Genomic DNA, 21,500 nt, shown 5'->3' on the forward strand with positions numbered 1-21,500 from the left:
GGTGGCAGGTGATAGAGAGAAGACATGAGCACGAAAGATTCCTTGCCTTCACGGAAATGAGGTCTAGAACACAACAGCTGGCACACAGGTGGGCACAGATTCATTACGTGAGCACAATTTTATAGATGCTATGAAGGAGTTTCAGAGCTCCGTGTGATCTAAATTCAGCTGGGAAGTCAGGGAGGGGCTGGAGTTTAAGATGAATAGACTGAAATAACATCCTGGGCCAAGGGCATCTCCTCAGCCCCACGCTGTTCCTCGGGGAGGGTTTCTTGATCAGACACTCTGGAGTCTGGCTGGAGCTGAGTTATGTGGCCCAGCCTAAAACGGACTGTTCCTCCCATTGACCATCTCTGAAGACAGATGGCCACCTCTGCATGGGAAGTGGTCAGCTTAGAGAACAGCATTATCTCATCAAGGCCTGGGGTTCCTCAGGCTGAAGCCTGACACGAAACAGAACACAGTATGGTGTTCTGCTTACATTCCGTGAAAAGAGCCCTTATTTTATACATAGCTGCCAGGACTCCTCGAGCTGAAATAATCAGGCCGGCCACACTCTGCACAGTACCTTCCCTCTGTTTGCAGTCCTTCTAGGGCCCTTCCCTAATTGCGGGGGAACAGGGGGTTGCAGCAGGGAGTCCCTGGTTTCCGAGTTTCTTCGGAGCATGACCCCAAAGCCTTTGCTGAGCCTTATAAATCGCAAGGTATCACAGGGAGACACAGTCCTGGACCAGAGGCCCACCAACCAATGCCTCCTGCTTTCCTTCTTGACTGAGTGATGGGAAAGGAGGCAGCAGATGGGGGAATATTTGCCATTGGCAGGCTTCCCAGATCTCTGTTAAGATTTCTCCCACTGGCTGGTGTTTTGACCAGGGTTTGCCTAACTCCCATGCCCTAAGATTCTTCTAGTTGGTTTCTTGATCTTCCCAATGAGCTATCCATAAGGCCACAGCTTGCAGGGAGGCTGGGCCAAGCGACTGCAACAACCAGACAGAGCAGCGGGCCAGGGCAGGGCACGAGGGACAGAGCACAAACTTCCCCGTGGCAAGGGCAGGAGAGGGACCCAGCACCTTACCTCTTCTCATAGTCCAGGTCCCCCATCGACCCGTTCATCAGCTGGTTAGGCGTCCATTTCAAGGTCATGACGTCAGCTGTCTGGTGCAGGGACAGGTACCCTGGCACAGCCTCCATATCATCCCTCTGCAGAGAGAGGGCACAGGCTTGGTCAAAGCGCCGGAGTCACAGTGATCGTGGACCCCGGCCCATCTGACTTAGGATGCATAACCAGAACCAAGAGGTTGGGTCACGCGCTCCAAGGCCATGGCCATTTGGAAGATCCTGCCTTCCAGGTGGCCATGCTAAGCAAAGCAGTTTGTAACCAACCACGCAGAATGGGTTCCCCGCACCCCCCCTACTTTCATACTCACACCTCCTCCCCCTCAACCAAGGTCCAGGGGCCCTGCTGCAAGGCGGGGTTGGTAGCTCTTTAGAATCAGGAACGGGCTCTACCCCTCTTCAACACCAACCTCTCCTTAACAGAAGGCGTTTATCTGGCATCATTTTCGCCAGTCTTAAGGGAGAGAAAGAGGGCAGCTGAGCTCTAATGTCCCATCCACAGACATTTTCCAGAACCCCCAAATACCCACACTGTACTCCCTGCCCGGCAGCCGGACCCTCTGTCTTCCTGATTAGCCTGCAGAGTGTCTCACCTGCTCACTCTGCTTTATCCCAAGTGGGGTGTGAGGGAGGGGGCGATCTGCAAGCCTCACACATACAGGAGGCAATTACTGAGCACCTAGTGTGTGTACCAAGCACGGCTGGGCCTCCTGCGCATGGTCCCCATTTAACCACACATGCCTGCAGCCCCATGACGGAGCACTGTTTCACGGATGGTTTTCACATGTTAATGTATCTGAAATGGGGACGTATCTGATAACGATCTCATGTCTCACGATCACGACATAGTGGTCAATGCCTGACCTCATGCAGACTCGGGCCTGGCTGTTCAGACATTGTTACTTCAATTCAGGTTTTTGGGGTTTTTTTTTTAAAGATTTTGTTTATTTATTTGACAAAGAGAGAGAGAGCGCGTGAGAGAGAGCACAGCAGGGGGAGCTGCCGAGGCAGAGGGAGAAGCAGGCTCCCCGCTGAGCAGGGAGCCCGATGCAGGACTCCATCCCAGGACCTTGGGAACATGACCTGAGATGGAGCCACCCAGGTGCCCCTCTGTTCAGTTTTGAGCGTGCTTGTTACTTCACGTGTGGAGTACAGGTGCTATTTTAAATGCCTTCAAAAAGATTAGACCGATCCATCTTTGAATCAAAAAGTGATTGTGCGTGCAGAGAAGCTGGCAACAGGGCAACAGGACACTGGTGTGATACTGGCAGAGCAGACACACCATTCACTGCTGCACAGATGTCCACAATTCCAGACTGTCTTGCAAAGCCACAACCAAGTGCACACATTTGCAAGGAATACTGCACCTCCGACACTCTTGATCAGAGGTCAGCAAACTTTCTACAAAGGGCCAGACAGGGAAACATTTTGGCTCTGTGAGCCATACAGGCTCTGTTGCAACCAGTCATCTCGTCATTACAGCCTGGAAGCAGCCATACACGATATGTCATGGGCATGGCTGTTACAATAAAGCTTTATTTGCAAAAACAGGTGGAGCCCTGCATTTGGCCCGTGAGCTATATAGCTTGTTGGCCCCTTTTTTTGATGGAACAGAAAACAATATTTGGGGGAAAAATATAGACAGTGATGTCTCTAAGTCAAAAAGTGATACGAAGATTAAACCCTAAAATGTGAAGAAGTTTTAGGACTATCTTAACTAATGAGTGTCAATTACGTGTTCCCGTGGGCGGAGAGATGGACTGGAAGATAAATGGACAAACAGATAGATGGATGAATGGGCGGATGCACGTAAAGATGGGTGTGTGGATGGACAGACATGTGAAGATGGGTAGATGGATGGAGAGATGGATAGATGACTGGATGGATATAAAGATGGATGGATGGATATAAAGATGGATGGATGAACAGACAGATGTAAAGATGGGTAGATGGATGGAGAGATGGATAGATGACTGGATGGATATAAAGATGGATGGATGGATATAAAGATGGGTAGATAAATGCATGGCTGGATGGATGGGTAGATAGAAGGAAATGTTGTCATATGGATGAACGGATGGAAAGATGGAGTACTGGCAGATGAATGAAGAGATAAATACGTGGGTAGGTGGATGGATGAATGACTGAATGGATGGATATAAAGATGGATGGATGGATGGATGGATGGATGGATGGATGGATGGATGTAAAGATGTGTAGATGGACAGAGGGATGATGGATTGGTAGATGGATGGAAGGAAGTAAAGATGAGTAGATGGATGGATGGATGACTGAATAGATGCATATAAAGATGGATGGATGGATAGAAGGAAATGCTGTCATATGGACGAACGGATGGAGAGATGGAGGACTGGCAGATGAATGAAGAGACAGGTATGTGGGTACGTGGATGGATGAATGCACGGATGAATGACTAAATGGGTAGATGTAAAGACGGATGGATGGAATAGTTGGGTGGATGGATGGATGAATGGATGGATATAAAGACAGATGGAAGGACAGACAGAGGTAAAGATGGGTTGATGGACGGATGTAAAGATGGGTAGATGGATGGATAGATGGATGAATGATTGAATGGATGGATATGAAGAGGATGGATGGATAGTTGGATGGATGGATAGAAGGACATGTTGTCAAATGGATGGATGGATGGAGGACTGGCAGATGAATGAAGAGACGGCTATACAGGTGGGCGTTGGATGAATGAATGCGCAACTGGAGCCAGAGGGAAGTCCTCCTCTATACCCTGAAAACAGACAGCCCTGTGGAAGATCTGGGCCCGAGATATCTCTCACCGGCTGAACCAGAACGTTGTTCTTGCCGTAGAGCAGCGTGGCCCGGGAGTTCTGATGCAGGGACTCTACGTAGTCACGGGCAGAAAGGGATGGTCGGTCGTCCATGCTGCCGCTCGAATGCCTCTTCTGGATCTGGCAGTGTGCGAGGAGGTGGAGGATGAGGCCTGGACTGATCCTCAGGGTCCTACTGCGTTCCCCATCTCCACACCGAGTCTGGAACCCAGCCCAACTCCCTCCCAGGGCCCCGCAGCCCACCCCTACTCACACAGAGGGCCGGGCGCTTGGTAGGTGAGTCCTGCCGCAGGTGCGAGCTGTGGATGCGGTGTCTCTGCACGAGCTCGTCCGCCGAGGGGTCCGTCCAGAAGTGATCCGCGGTCTTCATCTTGGTGTACTCCAGGGCACAGGGCCCCACTGTGGGGCATACGGGGGCTGGCAATCCAGAGCCCTGGACAGTCCACCCTCTTGTCTACCCCCCAACCCCGATGGGCCACAGATTTCACCGCTTCTCCCCTCCAGCCGGTGAGTACGCCCCAGGGTCCTCCTAAGGAGAGGCCAGCACCAGACCCCGGGGGGCCAGAGCCAGGGAACTGGTATGTTGTGATGGAGGAGGCTGGAAGGAGAAGAGAGAGGCCCTTTGGATGCACCAGTGAGCGGAGCCCAGAGATCCAGAGGAAGCTCAGAGCACTGGACCACTTACCCAACAAAGACGCAAGGATGGGGCCGTCCACCGGGTCCATCAGGAGGGCTTCCTTCTCATAGTACTTACTAGTGAGAGAAAAGGACAGGCAGGTTTGGATGGCGACCAGCGGAGGGCACGCAATTGACTCCGACTTGGTGGTTAAGAGCCGACTGTGTTTGGTCTCCCTCTTGTTACCTCTCTGAGCCTCAGATGCCCCATCTGTAAAATGGGTGTGATAAAAATAGATCTCCTAGGGCTGTTGCAAGGACTTTTGAGAGAGACGACAGATGTGAGGCACTTAGCATCGTGCTTGGCACTTCACTGCTTGATACATGGCTATGACACAGCCAGAATGAGAGTTAACAGGAAAAATAAGTAGAAAGCAGCTCCTGGCTGGTTCTATCTACTTCTACTGCATTTTCCATTTCAGACGGCAAATCGCTTAGGGGCTCGGATGTTGTCTGCCCTTCTAATGTTACTGAGGCAACAAGATGCTTTTTGGCTGTGGTGTGCACAGAAAAGCTGTATTAATAGGACTTCCTGCCCAGACAGCTAATCTGGATGACGCTGGCCTGATGTGCGCAAGAGCGCCCCCTGGCTTCTGGCTCTTTAAAATAACCCGTGATGCGGGCAATACGACGTTTGTGCTGTTTTTGCTTTTTATTTCTTTGTTTGAGCTGTCGTGTAGTGGCTTCTAGTTCTTTGCCAACTCACACAATCTAGAAACAGAATTCTAGAGTTGGAAAAGACCTTGTCCCATCCTCCTGAGGGATCTCAGGCTCAGAGAAGGGAAGTGACCTGTTGGAGGCCGCACAGCAGGTGCACGTAGGCTACACCCAGCCAGCCTGGCTCTTCCCAACCTACAGCAGGGGGATGCAGAACACAGGATCGGGAGGGAGAAAGACTGAGTAGGCACCTGGCTCGACCATTCCTACCCTCACTGTGTGTCCCTGGGCAGGTGACTACCTTCTCTGAGCTTCAGTGTCCTTGGCTGTAAAATGGGAAGAATGACAAAACCCACCTGCCCAGGCTGTTGGGAGGATTAAATGCTCACCTGCTTGTACAGCGACAGCACAGACTCTGCCACCGGCAAGTTCTCGCGAAGCGGTTGCAACATCATTGTCATTTTGCCCCAGAGGAATCCTCTATCCACCAGAATATTGGCTAAAGTGGAACTGGCATGCCTTGGACATGCTCAGCAGCAAGTTTATACGTTCTGGTTTCAGATCTGAAGATAAGGCTTCAAGTCACGTTCCACTCTGCCACTCAGTTTCTATTCCCAAGGCCAGCAGAGTTACCTGAGCATAAACCTTGGGAATACGGCCTTTAAAAATAGCAGGTAGGATTGGGAGCAAGATGTGACCATCAAGGGTAGTCCCAGGGAGCAACTCTGGGGTGACAGGGTTCTGGAACAGCTTTGTGTCCTGACTGTGGTGTCGGTTACACAAAGCTATACGTGCGTTAAAATTCCATAGAACTATAGAAAAAAAAATGAGTGTATGTAAAAACTAGTGAAATCCAAATAAAGTTTGTTGTTCAGTTAACAGTATTTTACCAACGGCAATCTCCTGTTTTGATCCTTGTACTATGGTTATGGAGGATGTTATCACTGAGGGTAGAGGAGACTCTCTGTACTAATGTTACAACTTCTGTGTCAATCTAAAAAAATTAGAAGCTTAATGGAGAAAGGGGTTGGCATTATTGCTGAAATAAATCGTTAATTCCTTTTGACCAGCTTATTCAGCAGAAAACACAAGGTCATATGCCAAAGGCAATATCTACAGAGGCCCTGAACGCATGCTAGGGCACAGGGCAGAGATATGTCACAATTTACTAGAAGGTGAAGAGATTCATTGGACTCCAGGGCCTGGATTTCTTCCAGCTCCTCTCCTGCCTCCTGGCCTTGGCACCTGCTGTTCCCCCTGCTGGGAACACTCTTTTCCCCACACACCCTTTACGTGGCTAATGTCTCCATGCCCTTCAAACAGAAGCTTAACTGCCATGTCTTCCAGGACACTTGCCCTGACCATCCAGAGGAGATTAAACACCACCCACCTGACTTGGAATAGTCATCATATATATCCCATATATAGTACTAGTTACCTGTTTTCCCTGCCACAATACGAGGTTCATGAGAAAAAGCACTTTGCTCTATACTTTCATGCATATTTTCCTAGCAAACAGGCAAAGAATAAAAGATAATCATAATACCCATTGCATGTGAAGATGTGGTTAAACAGACACTTTCGTACACCAAGAGATGAGGAGATTCTCAGATATTTCCCTCATATTCTCCCTCTCTCCCTCCTTCTTTCCCTCTCTCTCTCTGGCTGGAAAGGAATACTGGCCACAAAGAGTCTCTTCATTCTTCCTGGCTCCCCCATGCTCTTAGCATAACATCAAAGTTTTGAACATGACAGTTGAGATCAATGTATCCCCAACACCTAGGTTAGTGCCTGGCACATGGTAGGCGCTCATTAAATGTTTACAGGATAAATGAATGAATGAATGAATGGGTAAATGCTTGCCAAGAGGGCTCACACTATAAAACCTTTATACCAGGTTTATCTGGGCTAGAAAAGAAAATATAAAAAGGTTTCATTATTTCTAAAATGCTGTGTACTCACTAACGCCCCTTCTCACTTCTTCTCCAGAATGGCAGCAATCCCTGTCCCATTTACCAAATGAGAGCAGAGACAGAAGAGCTAAATGACCCCTCTAGGGCCACACTTCGCAAGGAGACAGTAGGCTTAATTCATGGGGGAAGAAAGATGCCTAAGATTGCAAGATCCTACACCCACTGCAAATCTGAAGATTCTGCATTGCCAGCAAGCACCTGAATTGTCCCAAGGTTCTAAACCAGGCTAATTCAGAGGCAAACTTCCAGAAGGCCTTTATTTAATCTCTTTCAACTCAGGTGCATATCAAGGGGGAGAAAAGAAAGCTGCTTTGTGCAATAGGTTGCAATTCCCATGAGGGCCAGCAGGTGGCGGCAGAGCACACCCAGGCGTCTAGTCTCTTCCGCTCACCTGCTGTTTTCCACCAGGTAATGCACAATTTTGTCCAGCACCTTCTCAAACAAGGCAGTGCGAATCCACAGGTGCTTGATGGCGAGTGGGGACAGGTTGGGCAGCTTCGGCAGCTTCCGCACATTCTCCTGGAGGCCCTGGATCTGGTTTCGCCTTTAAGACCAGTAAAGAAAGAGAATGAATATTCACAAAAGAGGAAATCCAACAGGACCAGTATGCAAACGGCAAAATACCCAACCTCTCTAGGAAATGAAGGAATGGCAACTAAAACAAGAGCTCCTGGCAAGTGGGTAAAGAGTTGAAAAAATCATAATACCGAGTGAGTGTGAAGATGCAGTGAAACAGACACTTCCATAAGCTGTTGATGGGCAAGCCAGATTCTCATAATGGTATTTCTCTTCTCTTCCTCTCTCTCCCTCTCTCGTTCTCTCTCCCCCTTCTTTCTGCCTTGGATGAGCAACTGCATGAATGAATGAGTGGCTCTCTCTTACCACCTGGCAAGGATATCTCTAATTCCTCCATAGAAAGCCACTCCCGATATTATGGAAGTCCCATGAAAATCCATCCCTTTACGAAGTTATCAGCAAAGACCTGGGTATTTAGCAGATGGACTGGAAGGCACCTGAAGACCATGTGGCCGAGGAGTCAGATTCCAAATGGGAGCTGGCAATGCCAAAGCCACAGCCCGGCCTGTCACGCAGTTCTGGCCAGCAGCTCTGGGCTGGCATGGCCTGAAAGGCAAGGCAAGGGCCATTTCCCGTCCAGTGCAGTGGAGTGATCACCCATGGCAGAGAAGGCAAACACAGCACGTGTGCCTCTCTCTCCCTTCTCCTGCCTGGAACAGACATGGCTAATCAATCCACGCATTCTTTCCCATGAAACCCAACAGCAGCTCCAGAGTCTTTCACAATGAGGTCCTTCGGGCAGCCTCTAGCAGAACTGGAGCCGAACCCTATCTGACATCCCTGCGCTGGCCTCAGATTGAGGCTTTGGCTGTACAGTCAGGACTCTAGGGTGACTCTGGTGGAAGGGGCTCATGTACACACACTCAGGCCATGAGCCTCCCCCCAGGAAACTCAATCAGCCCTTAAGGTGTGTGAGTGAAGCCACTGCTCCCCTTCAATGGTTGCCTCAAAGTCACACCCGGTCCACACAGATAGAGACCATATTGGCTTCATTAAACTGTGGTCTTCCTGCATTCAGAATAGGGTCTGGCTCCCAAGAGGCACTTACTCATTCAACATCATTTCTTGAGCATTTACCAGGTGCTGGGCACTGTCCAGGCACTGGGGACATAATGGGGAATAACAGATTTTAATTGTCTGTTCTCATGGAGCTCAGAGTCCAGTGAGGGAGATAGACGAAATATAAGTAAACAAATGAAGTAGTAATTACAGGTGGTGATAACACAGGGAAGTAAACTGATGATCTAAAAGAGAAATGGGGTGAGGGTTGGAATTTACCCTTAACTGGGGGAAGGCCTGAATGATGACAAGGAACTAGCCATGGAAGATGAGGTGTGTGAACCAGGTGATAGGTACAGCATGTGCAAAGGTCCTGGGGTAGGAAAGAGTCTGGCAGGTTTGGGGAGCAGGGAAGAGACTGGAGAGAGTGCCAGGAGGAGCGGGTTCTTGCAAAGCTCAGGGAGGAACACGGACTGTCCTCTGTGGGTGTGCCCTGCCCATGCTCTGCACTCACGCGCTCTCGATCAGCTGCTCCAGGTCCTGCACCTTGCGGCTCAGCTCCTCAGCCGGCGGGAAGTTCTTGCCCACTTTCATGAAGAGAGCTGCAATCTTGTTGCTGCGCAGAAAGCCAGCCGCCCGCCGCCGCAGCCCATGCAGGACGCAGGCCTCCACAGCCGCTGCAGGGACACAGTGGTCAGTCAGCAGGCCCTGCCCACGCTCCCCTGCACCCAGCTCAGAACTCCAGCCACACAGAGCTGCCTTGGAGAACTGCGGGTCCCAAATCACAAAATTTGTGAAAGCATCACAGGGAAAAGCACATATGCCTCCCTACCTCCCACTCCCTCAAAAAGGGACCAGGAGAGCTGAGCAGTTAACCTATGCTCGCTGCCCAAGGTCAGACTGTTCACGTCCTCTCCCAGACACTAAGCAGTCATGTAACCTTGGGCAACTACTTCCCCTCCCTGTGTTTCAGTTTCCTCATCTGTGAAATGGGGATAGTATGAACACATGTCTTAAAAGGTTGCTGCTAGAATGAGGTGGAAAGGGGCACCTACGTGGCTCAGTCAGTGAAGCATCTGCCTTCGACTCAGGCTGTGATCCCGGGGTCCTGGGATTGAGCCCCACGTAGGGCTCTCTACTCAGTGGGAAGTCTACTTCTTCCTCTCACTCTCCCTCTGTGTTCTCTCTCCCTCTCTCAAATAAATAAATAAAATCTAAAAAAAAAAAAAAAAGAATGTGGTGCAAAAAATGCATGGAAAGCACTTCGTGTAAAGTCTGGCACATAGTACGTGCTTTAGAAACATTAGTTATTGTTCCTGCCAGTGAGGGAGGAGGGACTGGACCCCAGGACTCTCGAGCTTTGTCTGGGTTAAGGAATCACATCAACGTCATTACTGTGATCCCAGGAAGAGCCAACATTATAGATCTCGTTCTATCTCTGCTACAGCCAAGGAAGAAAAAAAAAGCCGTCCCCATTTTTCAGATGTGAAAACTGAGTCTCTAAGAGGTGAACTGAATTGCCCCGGGTCACCCAGCAAATGAGTGACAGAGCTGGGATTCAAACCCAGGCCTGAGCCCAAGGTGTGCTCACAACACTTGTGCCTCCATGACAGATTTGGAGAGGATTTAGTCATCACCTTCTGGTGTCTGCGTTTCCCCTGGGTGTTAGCCTGGGCTCTACCACTAACTTGCTGTGTGACCTCAGGCAAATTGCTTTCCCTCTCTGGGCCTCAGTGTTCCCTCCTGGGAAACAGTCACAGTGTAGGCCATTCTGATGGCCCCAATCTTCTTTCTGGTACTTTGAGAAGTCCTCTATTAAGTACCTTCCTACCTTCTGTCTTACACAGCAGACTGCCAGCTCACTCTGGTATGTAATAGGAGTACAATCAACGTTGATGGGAAAAGCGAGTCTATTGTAAGAGTTACTTCTTATAGGGCATCGACCAGGTGTCAGACCGGTGTTGAGGTTTACCTTACCTAATCCCGGTGGAAAAACCCCATCAAGTGACTGTGCTAGCTGCTGTTACTCCACACAAGGAAAACGCCAGCAGTCCGAGGGTGAAGAGTCTGGCTGGCGTCATGTTGTGAGCAAAGAGAAATTCTGAGAAGTTTTGGTTCAATTACTTGTCTAGGGGTATTTTTGTTGTTGTTGTCAGCAATTACTTTTTTCCTTATTAAATTTTTTTTTAAGGTAGGCTCCATGCCCAACGTGGGGCTTGAACTCACAAGCCCACGATTAAGAGTCGTGTGCTCTACTGACTGAGCCAGCCAGGCATCCCAGCAATTATTTGGCTTTGAATGAATGTCCACCCTATTGCCTAATCTGCCTACGAGCTTAAAATACTCTGGGTATTTTAAGCATCTCTTTAACACCCTCATTTTTGCTTACACGCACAACACTTTTCATTTGTCTATACTGCAACAAGTTAATTAACTATCCAGGCTTTGGAGACTTGGTTGATTCTTCTCCGACAATGGCTCATAAGGAACAATGGATCGGAGACACCTCAGGGAGACCCTGCAGGCCTTATTCAGTGCCATCACACTACTTCTCATCCCAACACTGTGGTTGAAGTTCGACAATTATCATGATTTTTATCACTTTCTATTCCTCTAAGTCTTTAACGGGTAGGTATGGTCGCACATTCTGAAATGGGCATGCCCGTTATTTTCTTTGCAAATAAAGATGTCCAAGAGAAAAAAAAACAAACATATTCCCATATTCACATTTATGTGTGTATATATACATTTATACACATACATATACATGTAAGTATATATATACACATTCCTACATATATACATACATATGCAAGTATACAAACATACATATAAATGTAATTTAAACAAACATGTCTCATTAAATTAAAAAAATATAAAAAAATGTTGCCAAGGTCACCCAACAAACAAGTGGCAGAGAAGGGATTTGAACCCAGGTCTGCCTGGCTGCAAGGGGGCTGAACTGACGTCAGCGGGCTCCCAGGTCTCGGTGTATTCCCCCATGGGTGGGGCGCCCAGCCGTCGGGGTGAAGCTGAAGGGCCGGCCAGGTCTCCTCGCTCGGGCCTCTCCAGGAGGCCAAGACCGTGAGAGGGGAGTTACAGCGTGTCCTTCCTCCCAAGACACTCGTCGTGAAATAAAAAGGTTTTCAGGGAGAAAGATACACCCCCACTTATACGTACACATTGATTAGAAGCTGAATCCTGACTTTGGGGATACGCAAAACCTGGGTCTATAGCCACAGTGGAAATACAGTCAGAACCTGGCAGCATGGTTATTTCTGGAACCTTTGTGAGCATAGCTGGTTCAAAGAGAGTAGTCTGAGTCATGCTCCGAGCCCCGGGCCTGCCTCCTTTGCTGAGCCAGCTGGACGTGATCCCTCAGGACGGGTCAATGGCTCCTGATTCCCTATATTTTTAAAGCCCGTCCATCCTCTCCCTTTATTTGGCAACAGCCGCAGGAAGGGCGAGGAAAGGGTGTGGGGCCCATTCGTCAGATGCAAGACCAGCATCACTAGTGGTGTGGGTCGCCATGCACTGAGCCCACGGGCGGGGAAGGCAGTCAGTCCCTCCAGCGTGAGCAGTGACTAACTCCTCGTGGGGTACAGAGGCCATTCTTCACTTCTTCTCTAGACTTTTCTGCATTTCCAAATTCCCTAATGGAGCCTCCCGGGAATCCGAAAATAACTTTGGAGTCACAAAGCAAAAAAGCAGCGTGAGAACACTTGCTCGCCAAGATGCCACTCCCCCGAGGCAGCCCACGAAGAAAGAAGCCACTTTCAAGGCCACATGGGGCATGGACTCACCACAGAAGGAGATGATGTGGCTGCTGTCCTCGTGGACAAACTTCCGCGTGACGGCCTCCTCCATGATCTGCTTCACCTGGAAAGCAGAGGCAGCTGGAAGGGGAGACCCAAATGCGACCTGGGGTGCAGCCACCCCAGAGGGCTGTGTCGCCCCTCTGGGCCTTCTCAGGCCGTCCAGGGTGTTTTGATAACTGCTTTCCCTCCAAACCCTGCTCACCGTGTCTTCTCTAAGTCTGAGGACCGTGGCCTGTCAGAGCTCCACACCTCTCATCTTACGGAATTATTTTTTCAGGTGCTCTGCATGGGGTGGGGGGGTTCTTTTCAGGTGTCACACGAAATGTCATCTCCTTCCTGGACCCCATTATCTGAAACAGCCCTTCCCCCACCCCCCAAGACTCTATCCACATCTCGTTATAGCTCCTTACGGATACTTAACACTATTCCTGTCCTGGGCATTTCTTACTGTCTCCCTGCTCTAGGATATAAATTCCCTGGGGGCAGGGCCTCATCTGCCTTGGTCACTGTTGTATGCAAGGAGACTAGAACAGTGCCTGGTGCATAGCAGGTGCTCAATAAATATTTTCTGGAGGGAGGGAGGGAGGAAACAAGCATATAAAAGAATCAGAAAGGTGTAGTTGACAGATCAGCCCCGGAAGCTGGCAGACCTGGGTTCAAATCGCTGTTCAGGCACCCACCACCTGGTTTGTGATCTCGTTTTGGGAAACTGAGGCTTATCGAGGTGAAGCTACTTGCCTAGAGAAGTAGAGCTGGCCCAGAGTGGAGACAGAATTTCAGGTTGAGTCTGACTCCCCAGGTGTGTGCTTTTCTTACCAACCCCACACGCTCAACAAACCTTTTCTGAGCCCCATTGAGGTGCCAGGCAGGGGGGACCCAGTGCCGAAAGGGCAGCTGTGCCTCTGCTCACAGAGGGGACCCTCTGGTGGCCTGAACACCCTTCTGCTTTGCTGGATTCTGGGCCCCACTTGCCTGGAATCACTATGGGGCTTTAGCAAAGCATTTCTCCTCTCTAGGCCCTCAATTTCCCCACCTTGAGGTTGAGGAGGTCAGGAGAGATGACCTCCAATGCCGGTCCCAGCTCCACATCCCCAGGGCTGTGACGTGGAGGTGACAGGAGCAGTTCTGAATCCACCCCTCCCCCCCACCGTGGGCTTCCTGGCTGCCCCGTGGCCCACTCAGCCTCGGCCTCAGCCAGGCCAGCTCATCAATGGCCCCGTCGAAGAGCAATCTGAGGCTCTCCATGCCCCTCTCTCCCTTCCTTCTGGCTGCCTCCTGGAGGGGAAGACAGAACTCAGAGCATCGCAGGTCCCACTCTGCGGGAAACAGATGGCGGTGTCCGCCTCACACAACCAAGTCAGCACTCTCCCCGTGAGCAGCTGCTGACCTCAGAGCTCAGCAGCCCCCAGGCTGGGCTTTGCCGGCTGCATTTCTAAGGCTGAAAAATATCCAGCCAGCCAAACCCGTGGAACGGGTCCTATTCACAGGTGTGGAAACTGAGGCTCAGGGAGGCAAACAGGCCTACTCAAGGCCACACGGCTAGGAAGCAAGAGCTGGACCATTGACTTTTACCAGTTTCTTCGATCTCTGCGCCAGCTGCCATAACCTGGCCCCTTTCGCTTCTAGCTGTGTTCCCTTAGGCAAATCGCATCACCTCTCTGAACTTTAGTTTCCTCATTGGGTAAAGGGCGTAGAGGAATAGCACCTGCCTCCAGGGGCTATGGGAAGACTGGACAAGGTCACGCACACTGTGTGCTGAGCTCGGAGCCCGGAGCAGAGGGTGTCTGCATAAATGTTAGGGTGCGCACACATCACCCTGCCTGAAACCTCACCCGGCCTCTTTTTACTGTTATCCTGGCCGCGGCTGGAATACTGCCTGTTCAGGAGAATAAACTCTCCTGCTTTCAGGGCTCCCATACTGGCTTTGCTAACACCCATCAGACTGACATGGATCTCATCCTCCCTGCCAGGCTGGGGACCTCGTGAGGGAGAGCACTCCGCCTGATAGCCAAGGCTCGGGTACAGCATAGGGGCTCAGCAAAATTCGGTTTGAAGAACAAACAGCTTGAAATATCGTGACTGGCTTCTGCGTTGGAAGAATAGTTTAGCTTAAAAAAAAAAAAACCAGTTTCTTGTCACCCTATTTGTGGGTAAATAGAGAGTAGTAGCATTAACATCCCCCCTGTTTGTCAAGGGAGCAAAGAGAGGCACAGAGAGGTGGTGTCATCTGCCTGGGGTCCAACAGCTGGTGGGAAGGAGAGTCAAGGCTTAGACCCAGGTTTGTCAGATTCCAGGGGCTGAGTGCTTCTGCAACGTGCCATTAAGCCCGCACGGTGTCAGAGCATTTCCCCACCTCTGCCTCTCCCCAGGTACCTGCCTCCTACTTTCCTTTGCTCCCCTGAGGCAGGATACAGTGATGCCGGCCTACAACCTAGTGTCTGAGAACCTGCCGGGGGGGCTTGCCAAGCACCCAGACCTGGATGTCCCTTGGGTACTGAAGGAGGGGGGGATTCCAGGCAGCTGGGTCAGGAGTGCTTTTGGAAAAGCACAGTGGTTTATTAAGAGCTAAGAATCGGGGGCCAGACAGGCCTGGGTTCAAATCCCAGCCCAACCACTTACTAGAGGTAGGACTTTAGGCAAATTCCTTTACCAAGTACCAACTCCCAGAGTCAATAAAATCTATTACCTCTGCCAACCTGGAGCCTGACCATTTCTCATCCTCTCCATCAGTACCTCTCCGGTCCCAGTGGCCTTAATCCAAGTCATGTCCCTCCTGGATTGACATTGCAACCTCTGACTTGTCTCCCTGCCTCCACCTCCTGAGAGACATCTTAACACGACCAGAAGGATCTTGTTAAAAGGTAAGTCAACAGAAAAACCAGACAGAGGATCAATAAGGATACGGAGAACCTGAACAACATTATAGACTAACTGGACCTAAGAGACATACGATACGCTCCACCCAACAAGAGCAGAAAACACATTTTTCTCAAGTGCACATACAGGACAGGACATATTACAGAGAGGGCACAAAACAAGTCTTAACAAATCTTCAAAGGCTGAAATCATACGAGGTATCTTTTCTGATCAGGATGGCTGAAACTAGAAACCAACCCTGTGAGTGGAAATTAAGCCACACACTGTTAAACAACCAATGGGTCAAAGAAGAATTCACAAGAGAAATTCGCAAATATCGTGAGACAAATGGAAATGAACACGCAACATACCAAAATCCATGGGGTGCAAAGAAAACAGTGATAGGAGGGAAATTTATAGCTGGAAGTGCTGATGTTAAGAGAATGGGAAAGATCTGAAATCAACAATCTAACTTTACCCCTGGAGGAACTATAAAAGAACAACAAACTAAACCCAAAGCTAGCAGGAACAGAAATAACAAAATAGAAAACAGAAATACCATGGGAAATTTTAAGAAAACCAAGAGTGGATTCTTCAAAAAGATCAGCAGAACTGGATGCCTGGGTGGCTCAGTTGGTTAAGCGTCTGCCTTCAGCTCAGGTCATGATCCCAGGATCCTGGGATCAAGTCCCGCATCCAGCTCCCCACTCAGTGGGGCGTCTGCTTCTCCCTCTACCTTTCCCCATTGCTCGTGATCTCTCTCTCTCTCAAATAAAAAATAAAATATCTTAAAAAAAAAAAGATCAGCAGAACTGACAAACCTTTAAGCCAGATTGACTAAGAAAAAAAGAGAGAAGATTCGAGTAACTAAAATCAGAATTAACATCCATCCTCCTCAAACTCTTCCAAAAAAAAAAAAAAAATTTAAGAAGCAGGAATACTTTCGTTGTATGAGGACAACATTACTTTGAAGCCAAAGCCAGGAAAGATACTACAGAAAAAACTACAAACGAATGTTTCCCATGAATGTTGATGTCAAAATCCACAACAAAATACTAGCAAACAGAATTTGGCAATATCTAGAAAGGACAGCACTCCTTGACCAAGTTAAGATTTATTGCTAAAATGCAGGGATGGTTCAAGACACAAAAACCAACCGATGTAATACACCACATTAACATAACGAAGCGAAAAAAATACCACAAGAGCATCTCGGTTGATGCAGAAAAAGCATCTAACACAATTCGACACCCTTTCCTCAGAAAACACTCACTAAACTAAGAATAGAAAGAAACGACCTCAACGTAATACAGCTACCGTCCCTTGCAATGGTGGGAGGCTGAAAGCTTTCCCTGCAAAGTCAAGAACGAGAAAGACAAAGAAGACTGCTCCCACCTCTTTTATCACTGGAAGTTCTAGCCGGATGAATGAGGGCAAGAAAAAGAAATCAAAGCTATGCAAATCAGAGAGAAAGAAGTAAAATGATCTCGGTTGGCAGACAGCATGATCTTATGCCCAGAAAACCCCAAAGACTCCACAAGAAAACTGTTGGTGGTCATAAATCCATTTAGCAAAGTTGCAGGACACAAAATCAACCTGTGAAAATAACCCATATTTCTAAACACTGACGAGGAGCAATCAAAAAAGAAGATCAACATTCCATTTACAATAGAGTCAAAAAGAATGAAATACTTAGGAATAAACTTTAACCAAGGAAGTGAAAGACCTGGCTGTTGAAAGCTCTAATAGACCTGCTGAGAGAACCTTGCAAAGAGGCAAGTAAATGGAAAGACCTCCCACGTGTTCAGAGATCAAAAGACTCATTATCATTGTCAATAAAACTCAAAGCAATCTATAGATGTCATGTAATCCCCACAAAAATCCCAATGGCATTTTGTTGCCCTTATTGTTGTTTCTGGGTGGGGTTTTTTTTTGCAGAAAAAAAGAAAATCTATCCTAAAATTCGCATGGAATCTCATGGGACCATGAAGAAGCAAAGCGATCTTGAAAAGGAAGAACCAAGCTGGAGGTCTCACACTTCCTGACTTCAAACCTTATTAGAAAACTATGGTAATCAAAACACTGAGATACTGGCATAAAGACAAGTGGAAAAGAATAGAGAGCCCAGAAATAAACCCTCACGTCTCTCAGTATATGTGAAATGATTTTGACACGGGTGCCAAGACCATTCAATGGGGAGAAAGGACAGTCTTTCCCACAAGTGCTCTTGGGAAAACGGATCTCCGCATGCAAAGAATGAAGGGAGACCCTCACTGTTCCACACGCAAAAACCAACTCAAAATGGATCAAAGACCTAAACAGAAGAGCAAACACCATAGGACTCCTCAAAGGAAACACAGCAGAGAAACGCCATGACGCTGGGTTTGGCAATGATTTCTTGGCTGTGACACCAAAAGTACAGGCAGCAGAGTGAACATGAAATAAACCAAACTACATCAAAGTAAAAAAACTTCTGTACATCGAGGGACACGATAAACAGTGAAAAAGGCAAGCCATGCAATGGGAGAAAATATTTGCAAATCGTGTATCTGATAAGGAGCTAACGTCTAGATAGATGATGAATTCCTAACAGCCCAACAACAAAAAACAACCTGATTCCAAAATGGGCAAAGGGCTTTAATAGATACGTCCTCCAGACAAGATCTACGGATGGCCACCCGGCACACGAGAGGATGCTCGACACCACTCGTCACCAGGGAAGTGCAAATCAAAACCACTGTGAGATACCACCTCACACCTGTGAGGAGGGCTGCTATGCACAACAGAAAATAAGAAGTGTGGGTAGGAATATGGAGAAACGGGAACCCCTGTGCATTGCTAGCAGAATGCAAAATCGGGCAGTTCCCAAGGAAAATAGTATGGGGGTTGCTGAAAAAATTAAACAGAACATTACCATGGGATCCAGCAATTCTGCTTCTGGGTCTACACCCCCAAAAAACTGAAAGCAGAGTATCAGAGAGAGATGTGCACACCCGCGTTCACGACAGCATTATCCACAGTGGCTAAAGGTGGAAACAACCCATTGGGCCATCGATGGATGAACGGCTGAACAAGATGGGGAGGGCACATTCGAGGGAGTGTAATTCAGCCTTACAAAGGAAGGGCATTCAGACACCTGCTCCAACATGGAGGAACCTTGAGCCCATCGTGCTGAGGGAAGCAAGCCAGCCCCAAAGAGACGCAGCCTTATAGGAGATGCCTGGAGCAGTCAAGGGCATGGAGACAGAAAGAGGAACGGCATTTGCCAGGGGCTGGGAGGAGGACAGCCTGGGGAATTCTTGCTTAATGGAATTATTGTTTAATGGGTACAGAGTTGTAGTTTTGTAAGATGGAGAGAGACTGACTACACGACAATGTGAATTACTTAACACTACCAAACTTAAAAACAATGAAGAAGGTAAATTTTATGCTCTGTGTATTTTACTACACTTTTTAGAAGTGTGGAGATCATGTGTTAATACAGTGTAAATAGGGGCGCCTGGGTGGCACAGCGGTTAAGCGTCTGCCTTCAGCTCAGGGCATGATCCCGGCGTTCTGGGATCGAGCCCCACATCAGGCTCCTCCGCTATGAGCCTGCTTCTTCCTCTCCCACTCCCCCTGCTTGTGTTCCCTCTCTCGCTGGCTGTCTCTATCTCTGTCAAACACATAAATAAAATCTTTTAAAAAAAATACAGTGTAAATAAATGAATATTTTGCAGTTTAAAAAAAAAAAGAAAAGGTAAGTCAGGTCACCTCCCTCCTCTGCTCAGAACCCCGCAGGGCTCTCATCTCACTCAGGACAGCCCCGGTCCTCACCATGGACCACAAGGCCCTGCTCGACTTGGAGCCACCACTGAACTCCCCACCTCCTCCCCTACCGTCCCCATCACTCAGTCCACACCACTTCTCCTTGTGGTCTGCCCAACTTGGCAGGCACAGACCCGGCTTGAGGCCCTCTGCAGGTGCTGTTCCCTTTGCTGGAACACTCTCTCCCCGGAAATTAACACGGTTCAGCTCTGTGCTCAAATGCCACCTCCCTGATCATGCTCTTTACAATGGCCAGCCTCATCCCACCCAACCCCTCCCCACTCGATGTACCTGTTTTCTGCTTATTTCTCTCCATAATGCTTTTTGCCTCTAGCCCACTACACGTGGTGCTTATTTTGTCTTGGGCATCTCCAACTTCGTGGGCTTCTATAATCTGCGAGGTCAGGAATTCCACATATGTCAATCACTGCCCTAGTCTCAAGACCTGAAGAATGCCTGGCACATTGTAGGCACTCAGTATCTGTGGGAAGAATGCGTACCGCCCACGGCAACATTTATATGAGGCAATAGAGAGCACTCCACATAGTGCCTGAATCATAGTATGTGCTCATTAAACAGTAGCATTTTAATAATGATAATGCAGACACCTGCAGCCAGCCCGAACAAGTCATATCTGGTCCTTGCACCCCACTCCTCTGCTCACCCAACACATGTATGCAGGTAAAACCAGGTTAAAAAGAAAGAAAGTCGGGGGTGCCTGGGTGGCTCAGTCATTAAGCGTCTGCCTTCAGCCCAGGGCGTGATCCCAGCGTTCTGGGATCGAGCCCCACATCAGGCTTCTCTGCTGGGAGCCTGCTTCTTCCTCTCCCACTCCCCCTGCTTGTGTTCCCTCTCTTGCTGGCTGTCTCTCTCTCTCTGTCAAATGAATAAATAAAAAAATAAATAAAATGAATAAATAAAAAAAAAAAAGAAAGAAAATCAATCTTGCAGAAGAAACTGCCACCAAGGGCAGCCGGCAGGGGGTGTGGAAAGAAGGGGCTTTGCCTTAAAGACGAAGAGGTGCCTTGAAGATGAGCAGGTGGACGAGTTTAGAAGCAGGTGGAAGGCAGAGACCCAGAACCAGCAAGTCCCAAGAGTGTCACAGTTTGTAAAGTGCTCTCCTGCCTGCCTTGCCTCATTGGCTCATTCCAACAATTCAGGGTAATTATCTCCCATTTACAGAGGAAGGAACAGAGACTCTGGGGAGAAGGACAGGCTTTGCCATGCACTGAGTGTTAATGTTCCCCCAGAATTCCTACGTTGAAATCCTAATCCCCAGTGTGATGGTATGGGGGGGGGTGGGAGGTGATGAGGTCATGAACAGGAGTAGTGCCCCTATGAAAGAGACCCCAGAGAGCTCCCTTCCCTCTTCTGCCAAGTGAGGACACAGAAAAGACAGCCGTCTATGAACCGGGAAGCGGGTTCTCAGCAGACACTTTGATCTTGGACTTCCCAGCGTCCAGAACCATGAGAAATAAATGTCTGTTGTTTAAGCCACCCACTCTATGGTATTTTTGTTATAGCAGCCCAAATGGACTTAGACACTTCTGCAAGTCAGCACGACAAGGAAGTTCCAGGGGCAGACCTGGCACCCAGAACTACAGACCCGAAAGCACAAGGGCAGGGGTCTGCAAACTTGTGTAAAGATCTGCAGTGTAAGCATCTGTGGCCGTGCTGGCCATCTGGCCTCTGTCTCAAATATTCAACTTCCCTCCCTTGTATCATGAGAGCTGCCATATGTAAATGAATGAGTGTGGCTGTGTTCCAATAAAACTTTATTTACAAGAACAAGTGGACAGCTGGTTTTGTCCTTTGGTGAAAGGACAGTGAAATAATAAAAAATATGTTCCCTATTAGTCTCGGCCTCCAGGTTCTGGCACAGAGCTTGTAAAACCCTGGTAATTTCCTAAGTGGTAATAGCACGAGGAGCATCTTCTGATCTGATATTTGACCTTTGACCCCAGTTCCTGACGCCAAATGCCCAAATCCCTTGGAATTTCCTCCGTGATAGGAAATGTCTTTTGTTCTAATGAGGCAATGCCTGGTGGGCTCCTTGATCGCTTCAGGGTGGGGACTGGTCACCAAAAAGACCAAGCCCTGATGAGAAGCTTGGAACCTTCAGCCCTATCCATCATTCTCAGGGAAGGTGGGGCGGGGAAGGGATGGAGATTGAGTTAACTATCGATCATGTCTGT

At 48.7% G+C, this 21,500-nt stretch overlaps 1 protein-coding gene across 1 annotated transcript in view; it reads right to left on the reverse strand.

Moving 5' to 3' along the window:
* LOC103678338 (small G protein signaling modulator 1) overlaps window positions 1–21,500 on the reverse strand; it is an 87,158-nt gene that overhangs the window by 44,717 nt on the left and 20,941 nt on the right. The window contains exons 3-9 of the mRNA XM_040619776.1: window positions 12,628–12,703; window positions 9,339–9,501; window positions 7,641–7,793; window positions 4,630–4,697; window positions 4,198–4,343; window positions 3,933–4,064; window positions 1,076–1,200 (exon numbers count right to left, since the gene is read on the reverse strand). Of these exons, the coding sequence (XP_040475710.1) occupies window positions 1,076–1,200; window positions 3,933–4,064; window positions 4,198–4,343; window positions 4,630–4,697; window positions 7,641–7,793; window positions 9,339–9,501; window positions 12,628–12,703 (863 nt within the window). The remainder of the gene's footprint in view (window positions 1–1,075; window positions 1,201–3,932; window positions 4,065–4,197; window positions 4,344–4,629; window positions 4,698–7,640; window positions 7,794–9,338; window positions 9,502–12,627; window positions 12,704–21,500) is intronic.

Source organism: Ursus maritimus, unplaced genomic scaffold, assembly GCF_017311325.1.
Source record: "Ursus maritimus isolate PB19 unplaced genomic scaffold, ASM1731132v1 scaffold_33, whole genome shotgun sequence".
Lineage (NCBI taxonomy): Eukaryota > Metazoa > Chordata > Mammalia > Carnivora > Ursidae > Ursus > Ursus maritimus.